At 36.4% G+C, this 17,573-nt stretch overlaps 8 protein-coding genes across 8 annotated transcripts; 2 read left to right on the top strand and 6 right to left on the bottom strand.

Annotated features, from left to right (window-relative positions):
- Positions 1-242: 242 nt before the first annotated feature.
- On the top strand, positions 243-1,985 carry EFM1 (protein-lysine N-methyltransferase; the record flags this gene model as incomplete). The annotated part of the gene is made up of 1 exon (XM_003675903.1): positions 243-1,985. The coding sequence occupies one exon, from the start codon at positions 243-245 to the stop codon at positions 1,983-1,985; it is 1,743 nt and encodes a 580-aa protein (XP_003675951.1).
- A 146-nt stretch (positions 1,986-2,131) lies between these two features.
- Positions 2,132-2,713, bottom strand: COF1 (cofilin; the record flags this gene model as incomplete). Its single annotated transcript, XM_003675902.1, has 2 exons — positions 2,132-2,549; positions 2,700-2,713. The coding sequence occupies 2 exons, from the start codon at positions 2,711-2,713 to the stop codon at positions 2,132-2,134; spliced, it is 432 nt and encodes a 143-aa protein (XP_003675950.1).
- A 239-nt stretch (positions 2,714-2,952) lies between these two features.
- On the bottom strand, positions 2,953-4,815 carry CBP2 (Cbp2p; the record flags this gene model as incomplete). Its single annotated transcript, XM_003675901.1, has 1 exon — positions 2,953-4,815. One exon carries the CDS (start codon positions 4,813-4,815, stop codon positions 2,953-2,955), a length of 1,863 nt encoding a protein of 620 aa, XP_003675949.1.
- Positions 4,816-5,111: 296 nt separating this feature from the next.
- MUP3 (Mup3p) lies at positions 5,112-6,800 on the top strand (the record flags this gene model as incomplete). Its single annotated transcript, XM_003675900.1, has 1 exon — positions 5,112-6,800. The coding sequence occupies one exon, from the start codon at positions 5,112-5,114 to the stop codon at positions 6,798-6,800; it is 1,689 nt and encodes a 562-aa protein (XP_003675948.1).
- Positions 6,801-6,923: 123 nt separating this feature from the next.
- Positions 6,924-11,897, bottom strand: VMR1 (putative ATP-binding cassette multidrug transporter VMR1; the record flags this gene model as incomplete). Its single annotated transcript, XM_003675899.1, has 1 exon — positions 6,924-11,897. One exon carries the CDS (start codon positions 11,895-11,897, stop codon positions 6,924-6,926), a length of 4,974 nt encoding a protein of 1,657 aa, XP_003675947.1.
- Positions 11,898-12,303: 406 nt separating this feature from the next.
- SBP1 (Sbp1p) lies at positions 12,304-13,167 on the bottom strand (the record flags this gene model as incomplete). Its single annotated transcript, XM_003675898.1, has 1 exon — positions 12,304-13,167. The coding sequence occupies one exon, from the start codon at positions 13,165-13,167 to the stop codon at positions 12,304-12,306; it is 864 nt and encodes a 287-aa protein (XP_003675946.1).
- Positions 13,168-14,018: 851 nt separating this feature from the next.
- Positions 14,019-14,789, bottom strand: RPL8A (60S ribosomal protein eL8; the record flags this gene model as incomplete). Its single annotated transcript, XM_003675897.1, has 1 exon — positions 14,019-14,789. The coding sequence occupies one exon, from the start codon at positions 14,787-14,789 to the stop codon at positions 14,019-14,021; it is 771 nt and encodes a 256-aa protein (XP_003675945.1).
- Positions 14,790-15,153: 364 nt separating this feature from the next.
- Positions 15,154-17,265, bottom strand: GUT1 (glycerol kinase; the record flags this gene model as incomplete). The annotated part of the gene is made up of 1 exon (XM_003675896.1): positions 15,154-17,265. One exon carries the CDS (start codon positions 17,263-17,265, stop codon positions 15,154-15,156), a length of 2,112 nt encoding a protein of 703 aa, XP_003675944.1.
- Positions 17,266-17,573: the final 308 nt, after the last annotated feature.

Below are 17,573 nucleotides of genomic sequence, written 5' to 3'. Positions count from 1 at the left end.
TAGTTTTCCTTCAATTCAGTTTTACGTCATTTATATAAGTTAGTTTTTGTTAGAAAGCACTTCATTATTTTGGTAAGTTGTAGCGTAACTTTTTGATAGAATCTTGCTCTTGAGAAATCTCATCGATTAAACAAGGAAAAAAATATCAAAAATTATCGAACATTCACGTTAAAAAATCAAGCATCATTTATTACATTAGGAAAGTGACATTGTAGGTATCAATTCGTCATTTACAAACCATAATGTCATCAGAAAGCAAGCTACAGACCTTTCTCGATTGGAGTGTCAACAATGGTTCCAGAATTGACGAAAGACTTCAATTCAAATGGACTAGTTCCGCAGGTGTAACGTGCTATGCTCAAAAGACTATTGGTATCGAAACAAAGCCCTTGATATCCGTTCCTAAGAAACTATTGATTACAAATGAATTAGCAAGAAAGCATTTCACCTTCATGGATAAACAACTTCCAACATCAAATCTGAATGCGCTCACCCAACTATATTTATCACATTTAAAATTTAATTTAGATACGTCAGACAAAGAGAGAGATTTTTTCCAACCATATTTGGACATTTTACCATTGCATATGAATCAACCTTACTTTTGGTCATCAAATGAGCTGGAATTGTTGCATGGGACTGATATTTTCTTAAAGATAAAACAAAATTTCTCTTCTTTACTTGAAGAGTTCACAGAGTTAGCTACTATACTGCATATTGATGTTGAAGATATACCTACTAGTGAGACAGTATTTACATATATTGAGACCCATTTAAATAACTTGCATTCAGGGAATATCCAATGGAACAGTTTTATGGCTTATTTGTGGAGTTCTTCTATTTTTACATCTAGGGCATTCCCTCAACTTTTAATAGAACCTACCATAGCTAGAGAGGAAAGTTCTTTGGCATTTCTATATCCAGTTGTTGATCTTTTGAACCATAAAAATGATACCAACGTGAAATGGGAATTTGAAAAAGATGAAGAGAGAGCTGATTTTATCTTCAATGAAACTTTGAAAGCTAATGATGAGTTATTCAACAATTATGGGGACAAATCCAAAGAAGAATTGTTATTGGGATATGGATTCATCCCTGAAGATATCAACCCATATGATACTAGCAGTTTGACATTGAGACTAGACGAAAACCATATTTCACAAGCTCGACTACTGGCAAAATTACCTGACGTCAACCTTGCTGCGGACAATTGTGTTCAATTCTCACTGTCCATTAAGGAACCAGTACCTGATTCCCTATTTAGATTATTTGGTTACTTGAGTAAATTGAAATCTGAAAACACTTTAACCTCTAGAAGTATTCTTGAAGGCTCAGATGAATTATTAACAATATTAACAAGTAAACTGGACCAACTGAAAAATAAAGGTGCCATTTCAAATTCTTCAAAAAATTGTAGTCCAGAAATTATTAGAATGGTTAAAAACTATTTTAATTCACAAAGAAGAATATTCCAAGCCTCTATCGATTTTTTACCAAGGTTTCAAAAGACTATCTTGAAAAAATGTGCCAAGGAATGTCTCTCCTTCAAGACAATTTACAAGATGGACAAAAGATTTTCAAATAGTCTGTTGCTTTCTTTTGGTGTTGTTAATTTTGAAGACTTAATTAAGAAGGGTTATTTGAAGCAGGCATTACTATTGTGGATTGTTAGAATTTCTAATAAAGATGAATACAAAGATGATAATAAGTTCTTGAATTCGTCATTTCATTTTCTAGGTATTGCTGAATGTTTCCAAGATGTTAGTTCTTCCATAGTTATCGAAAAAAAAGATGTGATGGAATACATGAGTTTTTATAAGAGTTTATTCCCAATGTTGGGCGAAAAGATTCCAGAAGTGTTTGATAAAGGTAATTGGGGTCTAAAACAATTCATTATTGCTGATACTGTTCTCGATAGATTAGTATGGATCAGAAAATTAAATCAAGAGCCTATTTTCCTAAAGAAGCAACATTTACAGTTATAAAAAAGCTGTCTTGAAATGAAAGAAAAACTTGATTGTGTTAACTATTTTATATTTAGGTTTATAGATACTATAATTATAAAAGTAAGTTTAGAGAAAAACAGATACGTTAAAATACTTGCATTTTATACATGTCTTCAACATTTTGCTTAATGAGAACCGGCACCTCTGCTAACAGTTTCTAGGACATTTTCGTAAGAGACTTCAGAGAAGTCAGTACCTTGAATGTCTGCTGAGACACCATTCAAGGCTCTTCTTAAAGCATCCTTAGAGGATGCATAAACCATCTTAGATCTAACTGGAGCGGTATCTGGAGACCAAGTGAAGAAAACAATCTTAGATCTCTTACCTTCAGTGCCACTAATTTCATATTCAAAATCGTACACAACATATAAACAGTCATCTTCTGGTAATTTTTCTAAGAAAGCATCGTAAGATTGGTCAGTAGAAGTTTCCTTAACGACAATTTCAGTCTTTTGGTCATTCAAACCGAACAAGATAAACTTGTACTTCTTACCTAATTTCAAGTCGTTGAAGGCGGTTAAAGATTCGTCTGCGACAGCAACACTATAGGACACAGAGGATTTTGTTAGTATAATCGTGTACTAGTTTTTGGATACGTTGTTTACTGTTAGATTCAGGTAATTCTGGAAAACACACACAGATAAACAATCGGGTTGTGGCAAGTGCAATCACCAGCCAACGCAATGAACATACCCAGATCTTGACATTGTATTGTATTTGTATGGGCTGGATGGTTAATTGGATTCGAGATATACGCAATTGATATACAAGAAACCAAGCAGCAGTGTGTAAACGTCTTATTTCAGTATTGCTACGTTGCGAAACGGACAAAACAGAAAACTTATCCAGGGGTTATGCCATCCGGGTAACGAAAACCCCAGTCGCGTCACAAAATACGCCTCGTTTGTTTAATTAGCTATTTTATTATTTATTTAATGCGGAATATTTAGATGGTTCGTTGCAGATGGGTGATGGTGTCCTTGATTAATTTCCTCGGTGGTGAGGGCAAGTCCTCTGGGCTGTCCAACCTGAAGAGATACACAAAAGTGTCTGGGTCAATCATTTGCTTGCCAACACAAATGGTGAACGCGTTTTGGCTGACCTCTTCGGGGGTATTCACAAACTGAGTATATATCCTGGTGTTAAATTTAATAACTTCCGTAATATCCTTGGGTAAGCGTACTCGGGTCATTATTATCATCTTCCAATTCTTCAATGCTGTTGAGTCTTTAATCTTGATGGGTCTTATGGTACTGAAGTCGTTCTGGTAACATTCATTTTCCAGTGATTGCATAGTCCCTATTATTTTGTACAGTTTGGCACCTTCTGAGAATAATTTTTCTTGAGCAACACCTTCAGGAAAGCGCAAACTATTATCTAATATTGCATCCATTACAGGTGGTAAATTCATTTTCATAAATAATGACAACCCTGGGTAGAGTAAGTGCACCCATTTGGAATGTTGTAAAATGTTAAGTAAGATCAGTGACGTCAAGATTGATCTTGAACTCTCAAAAAATTGTTCCCTCTTAGATATCATTTCAGAAGTGGTAATGCATTGATAGTAATACAGCTCCTTTATGAAATTATCAAAAATTTGCTTGCTTTCTATGACTCCTTCAATGGTTGATGGCCCTTCGCGTTTGTTTAATTCCAAATACTGTTTCCAGATATGCAGGTCCCATGATTTCCAGTCCATGCGTCCTAGCCAAAGTTTGCCATCTAAGTCCATAGTTAATCTCCCCGTTAGTTTCAAAGTGTGTATGTAAACGTTGAACAGGACATGATATTTGAAGTATTCACTCCTTATACCAGAAACTGTTGCATTATTTGATAAAAGAACACATCGAATGATATCAGCAGGACATCGACGATCCATTGCATCCCGTCTGCTCCATAAAGTTTTGTGACTAACGGTTCTTTCATAAAGCTCTTTCAAAGTGAGTACATCTCCATTAAATTCAGGAGTATCATCATCGAATGTATGCTTCCTGTCATTGGACGGATATTCTCCATTGATTAAGTCCTTTATCCTCCTGGCATCTTTGAAGAGACATTCTTCTGATAGGATCAACGCCTTATATTGATCTGTTTCATTAAATACCTTTAAATGCTCTTCTACAAATTGTGGAAAGAGACCAACAGCATCATATCCCTCCGGGACAAAAGATACTTGAAAAATAGGTAATCGGTTACCATTCGACGGATTTATAAATTTCACAAACCCATCCAATTCGTTAAATTTGGCCTCTGTCACACCAATGCCTCTACAGCAATAAGAATATATCACATCGGGCCATATAACTTTATGTAATGATATAGGTTTACTTCCCTTACCATCCAATTTGATGGTTTGTTTGAGACGGAAGGAAATTCCACCGTATCGGGTTGATCCTTCGTCACCGTCTTCTTTGTATTCTCGGTAAGTGGGTGACACGGGATTCATGAATAAAGGAGCTATCAGTTCCCAATTTGGTATATTACGATTTTTCATAGTTTTGGACATTTTATCTACTCTAACGAATTCTAATGCCGATGCAGGTTTTTTCGATGATAGAATAATATCTGTCAGTAGCATCTTTTGGAGCAAGGGAAGTTGAATACTGTAAATATTTCGAGCTGCGTATATGGGGACCTTATTCAAGTCAGGCTCTTTAGCCAAAGTATCCGTACAAGTCTTCAAGGACAGATCCCTTAATTTCACAATGTTATCCTTAAAATGGAGCTTCTTATCCAGAGACTGCCGTCTTATCGAGGAGAAAAGCAGCGACAGCCATGGACTGATGTTCTTCGATGACTTGGATATCATGTTGTGACGGGACTATAAGCAAACCACAACGCTACACATTGAAACACATCTATAACTTTATTCTACTTTGTTGTTGATCTTTCGAAAACCGTTTTTTCCATTATGTTGAAATATGTCCCACGTGACCCCAAAACTGTGGCTTCTACACAGTCCGAATATTTATAATATTAATAATATGACCCTTATCTGTTATATTTGAAAGATTATATAAGGAGTGTGCCATGATCTGCTATCTTGAATACATCTGAACGGTCACTAAAGGTCACAAAGACATTTGTATCATTCAACCGATAGTAATGTCTGGTTGTGAACCTTTACTCAAAAAGAACCCCCTCTCAGAGAGCTCTACCGTCTTCGCGGAAGACCTCGAGGTTGGGGATTACTCCTCCATCCAATATTCCAAATATGGTTCAACACCAGGTTCATTCAGCTCTCTCGATACCTTGAAGGCAGAACAACTGCGACTTGATGTGAAGAAGATATTAGATGTTCCACAAGGTAGGCATTTAGGTGTCTTTTCAACGATGGTATTGTTCATCTCCAGAATTTTAGGATCAGGTATATTTTCCGTACCAAGCAAGATGTTTGTTAACTGTGGTGGGAATATGCTGATATTTTTCTCCATTTGGGTTTTGACTGCTATACTTGCCTTTGCTGGGCTATATCTCTTTTTAGAGTTTGGATCATGGATACCAAAGTCTGGAGGTAAGAAGAATTTTCTCGAACAAACGTACAAGAAACCTGGCCTAATGATGAGTGTCACATTTGCAGGGTACAGCGTCCTTACAGGATTATGTCTCTCGAGCTCCATTATATTTGGAAAATACTCTCTCGATTGTCTAGGCTTTGATAAGGCCATTGTGGAGTCCGTTTGGTCAAAAGTTATGAGTATTTTCATTGTACTTGCAATCATCTTGCTTCATGGTTTATCAGTTAAACGTGGCGTTTGGATTCAAAATAGTCTCGGAGTCGTAAAGCTGGTGTTGGTGGTAATAATGTGCCTTACAGGATTATATGCATTATTCTTCTATGAAATTGGCAATGGTCCTGATGGAGTTATTGAACCTGTCGCATGGAATGCACCTTTAACACACTTTCAAGATCAAACCGTGCTTTCTCTGTCATCCATTGCGTCCGCCTTGATTAGCTCTTTTTTCTGCTTTTCAGGTTGGGATAGTGTCCATGCTGTTGCATCAGAGATTAAGAATCCAACAAGGACATTAAAAATTGCTGGTCCCTTCTCTTTAATTATATGCTTAGTTTGCTATGTTATGATGAATATGGCTTATTTAAAAATTCTAACTTACGAGGAAATTAAACAAGCTGGGCCCCTAATTGGATCTGTTTTATTCTCAAAAATCTTTGGGGCTAAAATTGGTAGTAAATTAGTGTCAATGTCCATTGCCTTGTCAGCTGTTTCTAACATTATGGTGGTTGTTTATGGTACTTCTAGAATGAATCAGGAAATATTTAGAGAAGGTTATTTTCCCTTCAGTGACAAATTGGTAAGAAATTGGCCACACGATGCACCTTTGCCAGCAATATTAGTGTGTGGTCTCCTCACAATCACATGGATTATCATTTTACCAGGTGAGGGTTCATCATTTGATTATTTGATTTCAATGGAAGGTTACGGTAATCAATTATTCTTGCTATTGATTGCTCTGGGACTATTTTTATATAGGTCGCAACATAAGGACCTTTCTGCTCCAATAAAGGCTAATTCACTTGGTGTTATTGGAATAATCATAATATCCATTTACATGTTAATTGCCCCATTTTTTGGAAATCAAACCGTAAATCAAGTGGGTTTACTTCCACCTTATCAAATAATGTCACTCATAATAGTTAACATTTGCATTCTTTTTTGGTTGTTAAAGTTTGTCGTTATTCCTCGCCTTTTTGGATACAAACTATTACCCAAGACGCTCTTTTTAAACGATGGACTCAGTACAATTCAATGGACCAAAAAATATTTCTATTGAATGGAAATTCTGTTCATACTCTGCATACTCTTATATATTCATGTTTCATAAATTTCGATAATAATAATAATATATTCAATTTCGATTTCTATTTACTAAGTCTATAAAATTGGAGAAATTTAATTATTTTGCATTCAATTTCTCCACAAATGCTGCTTTAGCCATTTCAATAAGAGTTTCTAATTCCCCACTTTGCTCACACATACTGTAAAAATTACTATTTTTATCTAGTAGTAATGAGTATGGGTGATCGTATTCTTTTACTTCACCCGCATCCATGACTATAATTTTGTCATAATCAATGACTGATCTTAATCTATGCGCAATAGTTAGGATAGTACTTTGGCTAAATTCTTTCCTGATAGTTTCTTGAATCTTAGCATCTGAAGCATAATCAATAGAAGCAGTGGCTTCGTCGAGCAAAATTATCTTGGGGTTCCTCAACAAAGAACGGGCTAGACAGACTAATTGTCTTTGACCATGGGATAAATTACTTCCACCTTCAGTTATTTCATTTTCCAAGTTTAAGAATTTATTGGCATTCTCTGAAGTACCAGTTTGTGTGCCATTATTTTGTAACTCTTCTTCTGTAACCAAATTTACACGTTTTAATGCCTCAAATATGGCATCATCCGTAAATTCATTATAAGGATCCAAGTTTAACTTTATCGTACCAGTAAATAGCGTTGGGTCCTGTGGGATGATTGTGATGGAGCGACGTAATTTCGTTAAATTTATCGAGGCAATGTTTACATCATCAATCTTGATATAACCTGATTCAGGATTTAAGAATCTAAACATAGCCGTAATGATTGTTGATTTACCAGCACCTGTCCTACCGACAATCCCAATCTTAGTTTTAGGTTCAACCACAAAGGAAACATTCTTAATAACTTTAGGCAAATTTGGTGCATAACGTAATGATAAATCCTTTACTTCAATCTTACCGTTACTTGGCCATTCATCGTGAAGAAGTGTATCTTTATATTCATCATATGGTTCTTGTTCTATTTCCATATATTCCTTTAACCGCTCAACTGAATTCATGTTCATTTCGACATCAGCGTAAAATCTAACTAACCATAATGCACCTTCCGTGAAGGAAATTGCATATGTTAGAGAGATACCAGCCATACCCGAATCAATATTTTTGATATTTGTTAAGATGAAGACACCAGCACCAAATATTACGAAGGCACCGATCATATCGATCCTGAAGGATAACCATCTGTTGAATACCCATAAATAGAAAAATGGTTTATTATTCTCATCAATCTTATGTAGATTTTCCAGCATGAAACGGCTCTCATCACCATACGCACGAATGGTAGCAACACCGACAAGGGTTTCAGAAAAATGTTGATAAATTGGAGATTTACTTATGGATTCAAATCTTTTCAATTCACGTGAAGCTGCCATATAAAAATATCCTACCAGGTAGTACAAACAACCAACAAGAATAGCCACTGAGAGAAACTGAGGTGTGATAAATGTAATTAGAGCCATTGTTGCAATACATTGAACAAGACAGAAAAATGCAGCCTCCAAATATGGTGTTAACTCTTGATCAACAGATTCAATATCCTTTGAGAAACGGTTCATAATTCTCCCAATCGGAGTCGCATCAAAGAATCCTAGTTTAGCGTGTAGTGTTCTGTATAATAAGGATTCAAAGATTTTTCTTGAGGCACGAATTCCCAGAACAAAATTTAGAACAGATTTACTAGCAGCTAATAAAGACTGTGTAAGGCCAATAAGAAAATAAATGGAGAGATAGTAAAAGGTAGAATGAGGTTTGCGTTCATAGTCTGGAACAGTGTTAATTGAGGACTTTTGAGATTCAATAACTGATTTGAAATTGACTGCGTTTATGATAGGAAAACTAAATTGAGTGATTCCATTTGTTAAAACAGATAAATTCTCTTTTAATGAACGTGAAACCCAGGCACGTACCCACCACGACTGAGCTATGAATACCATTTGCGTTGTAATAAAAATTAATCCCAGTAAAGACACGGTTTTCCAACCACCAAAAATTGTCAAATACCATTTGTAAACTTGAATACTAACCACCCCTTCAGCTTTTGTTTCTTCTTCGACCAGTTTCCCATTCTTAGCAAGTTCTTCGTTAGCTTGTGGGTCAGCAATATCATTCTTTTGTAGCTGTTGCGACGTGACCAAATTGGTAGACGAGGGGGTGGCAACATTTACAGAAGAATTTGTACGGGAGAGGATGTTGCTTTTGATTAAGTCATCATCGCCAAGTAAACCTTTATTCAACAACACAAGTGGTGTTCCTTGGTCTTTCACTCTTCCATTTTCCAGGATTACCACAAGTTCCGCATTCTTTAGGGTTAAGGCAATGTTATGAGAAACAAGGATACAGGTCCTTCCACTCATCAATGGTCCTGTGATACAGTTATCATAAATCCATAAGGCTGTATGTGAATCAACTGCACTTAAACAATCATCTAGAAGAACATGTTTGGAATTTGAGTATAAAGCCCTGGCTAGAGATACTCTTTGCTTCTGGCCACCGGATAAAGTAATACCTTTCTCACCAATTTCCGTCATATCACTTGCTTTAAGAATTTTTAGATCTCTTCTCAATCCACATGCATCTATAACAGCATTATATCTTTCTTCATTATATGGAGAGTTGAATAAAATGTTATTTCTTACTGTCTCATTTAACAACCATGCCGCTTGTGAACAATAGGCAATAGAGTTAGTTAATCCAAATTTATCAATTACTAGATCTTGTCTTGGATTTAGTGCCGGAACAATTATTTCACCCTTTTCCAAGCACATTTCCCCAAGTAAAGCTAATAATAAAGACGTCTTCCCTGAACCTGTTGGACCTATTACAACATTTAATGCTCCAGGTTTAAATTCGATATTAAGGTCTCTTAATTTGAAATCCTCTTCGCCATTATCCCAAGTTACAGTAACATTCTTGAATGCAATTCTATTCCCCAGTTTATCAATAGTCAATTGATTATATTTATCAGTATCCTGTTCGCCTAAAAAGTCTTGTATTCTGTCTAGCGAAACTTTAGATTGAATTACAAAGCTGATCATATTAGAGAGTTGATCTAATGGCGTTTTCAATAGAGTGAATAGAGATAATGCAGTAAAGGCCACAGGTGTTGTCAATACTTCACCCTGGACATAAATATAGAAAGCAAAAGAGGCACTTGTCACAATTGAAGGAGTAACAAACCAAACAAAGGAACTAAATGCCCATATCAAAGATCTTTTCAACAATAAATGTAATTCTTTTTCTCGTACCTCTTTAATATCACGAGAAAAGTTGTCTTCCCATGAAAAAAATTTGATAATACGTATAGCTTGCAAGGTTTCATTTAATTTTTGGATACGTTTATCTGTGAATCCTAGACTCTCTTTTTGCAACTTACCTAGGAACGTCGCTAGCTTCAAATTCAATGGCAGACATGCAATAATCAAAGCTGCACCGACAAAAGCAGCATAACCCAGTAATTTGTACAGAAGGGTAATAGCTACGAATACCATAATAACAGCCTCCACAAAAAAGTGCAAATAACCACAGATTTCTGATACCTTAAATGCATCAACAGCCATAAGGTTGATAATGGCTCCTAAATTAGCACTTTTCTTTGATTCATCTAGGGAAGCAACCGTTTGTCTCTCCGGTTCATCATCCTCTACTATTGCAGTCAATGGATTCTCATGATTTTCTGCTTGATTTTCTTCTTCTTCTTCCTTTTCAGTAGAGTTTGAAGTTATTTTTCTTCTTAATGCCTTAGAGTAGATTTCAGAGATAATAATACTTCTCATTCTTACACAAACTCTCCTACCAAAAAATAGGGCTTGTCCTTGACAAACTGCGACTAGGAATCTACACAGAAACATGCAGCTAACGTAAAACCAAGCTAAATTCAAAGGTGCAGATGACTGATCTTCAACGTATTCTAAAATTCTCTTCAGAAGGATTGTTGGGATGAAACTTATACTGGCCTCCAAACATGCCCAAAAGCCTTGTAACAGGAAGTATTTAAGAAAGAAACTCAATAATTGGAAAGTGAATGTTTTCTTTGAGTTCATTGTCTTTATAAAACGTTTGAATCCTTTAACAACGAAGATTGAATAGTCATCCATTTTTAATCCCCAAATATCTTTAAATTCGAGACTGGTTTTATGAGCTTTCCAAACAAAAGGATCTATCCAACTCCAGCTAATAAATGTAGCAACAGAGGATGTTGGCTCTGGTGATGGTGTGATTGTCTCATCTGTTTTGTAAATTATGGGTAGGTTATTTCCTACTTTGGATGTAAATAGAAGCAAGAATAGAGAGAGGTTAGCATAAAATTGTGAAAGGTAGTATCTTTTGGTGACTAAATCTTCAATATGGTGAATATAAATTGAACGGAATGGTAGTGTAGTAGAGATAAAAAGTATTAGATAGGAAGTAAACGATATTGACCATAGATTTCCAGCATACTTTGTAATCTCTGAAAGGGTTTCGTTGATATTTAACCAGCGAACAGTACAGATGATTGCCAAAATTAACCATAGTACGACGTTGGTAAAATTATTTCTAAAAGTGAGATCAAAAGAATCGTTTTTTGAGAATTTAAGTAGAAAAAAGAAGTGCAATACACATTGAACCAATAACAGTAGCAATTCTACCGTAGTTCGTAATTTTTCATTATATGAACGCTGCAGAATTTGAGGTTCTCCATGCTTAGTACCATCGAGTTTAAGGAATTTAATATTTTCAATTGAAAAGTGTTTCTCTCGTAAAAGATCGTTTGTTGTTACTGATTGTGTATAGCTCCCATCATTGGGTCTTGCAGAAGACAGCAGAGGCTGACTTTCATTTTCATCGGGATCCACTTCATTGTATAACAATTCATCGACCAAGGATCGCTTCTTTATGTGCAATTGGTTATACTTGTGAAAGTGAAACCACACATTATAGCTTACAAAACATAAAGAGGAAATAGATATAACAAGCGGGAGATCGAAACCAATATATTTGGCTCTTCCACATTCAGTTATATCATCATAATTCCAAAACGGGCAAGATCCAGTAGAATTACTTGAAAATGACATTAGCGCTTTGAAATTGATAGAATGAACAATTCTAATATGTGTTTATTGGAAATAGGTTTATTAACAATTGATTATGTATCAATGCTCCTTTGTTCATTCAAAGTTCGATTACGTGAAAGTGAAAGTCTTCGGTTCAAGATTTACTTTGAAGCCTTGAAATTTTCTTTGGCGTTCGTTACGCCTAAGACTTTTTTTGAGAAGCCACAGCGAACAATAACGGCACCCATAAATATCAAAATAGTTATTATACAATTGCGATCTTATTCAAGTAAAAGGTTAATGTATTGAAGCAAAATTTATAAGCTCAATTAATTAATTACAGATTATAGAGAAGATTAAGAAAAAGAGTAAGTTTTTTTCAAATAGGACATACAGAATTGAAAACAGCCAGGAATTTCTAATTTGTCTATTCGTTTTCAGTTTGTGCTTCCTCGTGGGATTCCTCAGCATCAGGGTGAGCTTCTTCAACATGTTCCTCACGCTTTGGTTTAACAACAGCAACGTCCACAACCAATTCTCTTTCCTCCAGAGTCTTACCTTGAAATTCTTCACGTTTATCGGCAATATCACCACTTAGATTTTCAAAAGTAATAAATGCAATACCTCTATTCAATGTTTCTGAAAAGACTACTTTCTTTGTAGTTTCATCTCTCATTCTTCTTTTTGGGAGAACGACCAATTCTGGTTTGGTACCAAATAATTCAGCCAATTCTTCTTTTGTAGCACTGTATGGCAAGTTATTCACGTACAAAGTATCCTTTGATCTCTCCATTTGATCCAAAGGTATCTTTTCCTTCTTTTGGAATGGACGAGATGCACCTCCATTGAAACCACCTCTTCCACCTCTGAAGGCACCTCTACCTCTGAAGCCGCCTCTTCCGCCTCTGAATCCACCCCTTCTTGGTTCAAGGTTTCTTACTCTCTTAATATGGATTTCTCTTTCATGAAGGGTAGTGGTATCATACTTTTCCTTAATGGCATCGAAATCGATAGTTGTTGGGAAAATGGCAAATGCATGCTTACTAGCTGAGACGTGGGCACCGGTATGTTCCTTTACAGGCATCTCGACTCTGACATCTGGGTATTCAGCTTCGAAGACGTTTTCCAGTTCTTCCTTGGTAGTTTCATGAGCAACATTACCAATAAAGACAGTAGTATCTGGATTATGGGACGTTCTAATAGGTCCAGTAACAATAGCAGGGCCTGAGATTTCAGATCCAGTCTCCACATTGGTGGCAGGGATGGTTGTTTCGGCAGCAGTAGTTGACATGATTATCTTCTTTTCTTTTCTTTTATTTTCGATTTCTATCTTTCTTCTTCAACGATTGAGTTGCAGTTGTTGGTTATATATACTTGATGGTATTTTCACTGTGATTGGATAGTTTCTATGCGTGAACACTTACCAATACAAAAAGTGGGAGTAAGTTTAAGGTAGTTACCATTCATAGTTTTGCCTCTCTTTCTTAATTTCTTTCGTCAAAAAAGGACCTCCTGAATTTTTTATGGCGGGGACGCCGGGTAATGCAAACTTGGTAGCATTACATAATCAGCACTTTTTAAGATGAATAAAATATTAAAACTACAGAACAAGACTTGGGCAATTAGATTTAAAATCTTGAGCAAATGTACTCATTTGAACAAAGCTTTTATTTCCAAAGCTGAAAGAGAAACACACAGAACTGCAAGAGAAATGGTTTCAACGTGAATTTGTAATAAGTCACTAGGATTAACTCCCAAACGGAAATAATTGATAAAATCGTCTTCAATTGATTGAATATTATAAAAATGACAAGAGTATCAAAGAGACTGCCAAATACAAAAAAGTATCTAGTCTCTTCGAAAGTATGTTTTAAGTAGATGAAACTTCTGTAACTCAAGCTTGGTTAGTGGCTCTTTCCCCTTCAAAAGATCATGGCTTTTGAAATGACTTCAATATGGATATCAACCTTCATATCCACTAACATCATTTCAAATTACACGTATCCTATAAGGGAAAGAAAAAACCACTAACCATTCCATTGAGCTTCAACAAAGAATCATCTAAATGCAAATAGGTTAAAAAACTAATCGTAATTTTGAGAAATCTAAAATAGGTGTACAAAATGGTAGAAACCATCAAAATTAAGCGGATTCAGAAGCCTTAGCTTTCTTGGCAATCTTGGCCTGAGCCTTGTTACCCATGATACCACCACCCCAGTGCTTCTTGACATCATCGTATTTGTCAGTGAAGTTAGCGTTAATGGTGGAGACCAACTTAGCCAAAGCAGCTTCGTCTTCAGCCTTAACTTCGGTTAAAGCAGCGACGGCAGAGGTCTTTTGGTTAACCAAAGTACCTAATCTAGCCTTACCCTTGACAATAGCATATGGAACACCCATCTTCTTACACAAAGCTGGTAGGAAAATGACCAATTCAATTGGGTCGACATCGTTAGCGATCAAAACCAACTTAGCCTTCTTGTTTTCAATCAAGGAGACAACATGGTTCAAACCGTACTTGACAACGTATGGCTTTGGAGAAGCTTCTTGTCTAGTCTTACCTTCAGCAATGGCAGCGGCTTCCTTAGTCAATCTTTCCTTCTTTTCAGCAGCAGTTTCTGGTCTGTACTTGTTGAACAGCTTGAAAGTTTCAGAAGCAGTGTTTCTGTCCAAAGTGTATTGGAATTGAGCAATGGTTGGAGGAACCTTCAATCTAATGGACAAGATCTTCTTTTGTCTTTGTAATCTGACATATTCTGGCCATTTGACGTATCTAGACAAGTTTCTCTTTGGTTGGATGGATTGGCCAATACCAAAGTTCTTTGGGGTAGAGTTGGTCAATGGGTTCTTAGCCTTAGTAGACTTGGTGGACTTAGCACCGAATGGAGCTGGAGCAATTTTCTTACCTGGAGCCATTATGAAGTTAATGTGTGATTTTGATTTTTTTTGAAGTTAAAAGAATTCTTGCAACGATGTTGAAATTGTTAATTGGATGAATCTTTTTATATAAAGTTGGCAACTTGATTTTTTTTGGCGTCGGTCAAAGCGCGATTTTTTTGATCAAAAAAAAGTCTTGCCATATCTTTTTGAGAGAACTAAATATTTTAACATCCGTACATTTTTCAGAACAGTCTTGATATTTTGAACTAGTCAACTAGTCATGAAACGGCAGGTCAGTCATTATTCATTATTAAAAAATATATATTAGATATTACAAACGTTTAGGTTAAAAAAATAAATGTGCCAAAGAATATTATCAAACGTGTAACAAGAATTAAAGTTATGGTTCTAGGACGTCCTCGTGTTCCCCATCAACGTCTGTTAACCATCCTCTGGATCTCTTTACAGCGACTTGCCATAATTTCCAATGCTTCCTTCTTTCCGCATCATCAATACTGCTTTTAAAGACTGCTAAATTGTCATGCATTATTGTAGGCATACCTTCATCTTTGTCGTATCCATTATACATAATCCATTTCTTAACGTCATTCAAATCTTTCCATAGGATTCTTTCGGCTTCCTTCTTATATGCCATATTTGCAGCAATAGCAGCACCTAGTGCAGTACATTCAACAATGGGTGACCTTCTTAGTTTAATGCAAGGACCTAAAATATCAGCCTGAATTTGCATCACTTCATTTGATTTGGACATTCCTCCATCAACTGCCAAAGTTGCCAAGTTCTTCTTCTCGTAGGCTGAATCCCCATATACTTCATCAGACCCCATGGCCTTCAATATGGCTCGAACTTGGAAACAAACACCTTCAATGGCAGCTCTAGCAATATGGGATGCAGTGGTAGATTGAGAGATACCCATGATTGTAGCCCTTGTATCAGGATCCCAATATGGAGCAAATAATCCATTAAATGCAGGGACAAATACAACACCGCCTGAATCACGAACTCTGGATGCTAAGGGACCAATATGTTCCGATTTAGGAATTAATCTTAAATTATCACGTAACCACTGAACTACAGACCCACCAACTGCAATGGAACCCTCTAATGCAAAATGAGGTTCAGGTTGTTCCGTGGAATTTGGGAACCAATATGCTGGTGTTGTTAGAGCCCCATGTTCAGAGATCATTTTTTCGGTACCAGTATTATATAATAGGAAACAGCCAGTACCATATGTACATTTGGCAGAGCCTGTCTTAAATGCCAACTGTCCCACTAATGATGCGCTTTGATCACCGATGCAGCCTTGGATTGGAACCCTGGAATTCTTAAATCTATTCAATTCTTCCCAAATCTCAGTTGACAACAAATTTTTGGTAAATTCTGGGATAGTTAATTGTCCATAATATTCGGAACATGAAACAATTTTGGGTAAATGAACAAGTTTTGGATCAATCCTCCAAAAGGATAATAGTTCATCATCGTAGTCCAAGGAATTCAAATCCATAAACCCAGTTCTTGATGCATTTGTAATATCGGAAACAAAGGCCTTTTCAACTGTCAGGTTATAGAGTAACCATGTATCAACAGTACCAAACATCAAGTCTTTCTCTTGATAAGCCTTTTGTACAAGTGGTTCGTTTTCCAATAGCCACTTCAGTTTTGAGCAGGAAAAATAAGTGGAAAATAATGGAAGACCAGTCTTTTTAGTTATCTTCTTTGCAGTTTCATTGGAAACAGTTTCCTGTAGTGTTCTTATTAAAGGTAAATTTCTAGTATCATTCCATACAATACCATAATTAATAATTGGTAGCCCGGTAGATTTTGACCAGACTAAGGTTGTTTCTCTCATGTTGGTAATTCCGATGCAACCTATTTTGTAAGGAGGGAATGATTTCTTGATACGATCCTTATTCAAGTCAGATAGTGATACTAAAGTGGAACCTAGACACTGAACTACGTTAGCCAATAATGCCATAGGATTACACTGAATCCAACCCGGCTTGGGAAATTCCAAAGTAGGGCCAGACATCGAGAGGTGAGCGGCAGTGGTGGACGCTGATTGATTGAGTAATAAGTCTTCAATTTCCAGATTTGGAGTTTGTCTAATGGTAACACCTTCAGCAGAAAAGATGGTGGAAGGTTTATTTGATGGTACTTCCGTTGTTTCATTACTTTCATCTGAAAATCTTCTCTTACCTAGCACTGAATACTTACCCTTCGATGCCGAAGTTGAATATTCTATCTGATGCTTTTCAATCTCTTGGCCCATCTTGTTGAAAAGAATGGCTCTCGACGAGGTAGTCCCCACATCAATAGAGGCAATTAACGGAATATAGTCCCCATCATTGGAGGCGGTGCGAATTTTTTCTTGAGTTCCTTTGGATAGAGTCATTAATAGACGATTGTTTTTAGATTTGGTAAAGTTTATTCTTATTGGCTTTGATCGAAATAGTAGGGAGGTTGTTCTAGCAAAAGAAAGCCAATGGGACATGGAATCATAGAAAGATTGTTAATGAGAGAGAATGGGGAGATGGTGTGTCCTTATATATCTGAATTTTGCAACCTTTTTCTTCAGATGAGAAAGGTGAAAAGGTATGGGGGGAAAAGGTGATCTATAACCTCCAGTTCACGGCGGAGCAAACTCTCCGCTATGTCCACGGGGCGAAAAACAAGCGATGTCTGAGACGGGTACTTTTTATTTCTAAGAAAACCCCGTATTCAAAAAAGGTAAATGGTCATTCTGTTAGGTTCCCGGTTCAGTAATTGAAAGGTCCCCTAAAACTCCGAAGCATCTGACAC

This window comes from Naumovozyma castellii, chromosome 3 (assembly GCF_000237345.1).
Source record: "Naumovozyma castellii chromosome 3, complete genome".
Classification (NCBI taxonomy): domain Eukaryota; kingdom Fungi; phylum Ascomycota; class Saccharomycetes; order Saccharomycetales; family Saccharomycetaceae; genus Naumovozyma; species Naumovozyma castellii.
The sequence above is the reverse complement of the archived record's forward strand: the minus strand, read 5'-3'. Positions and strand labels throughout refer to the sequence as shown.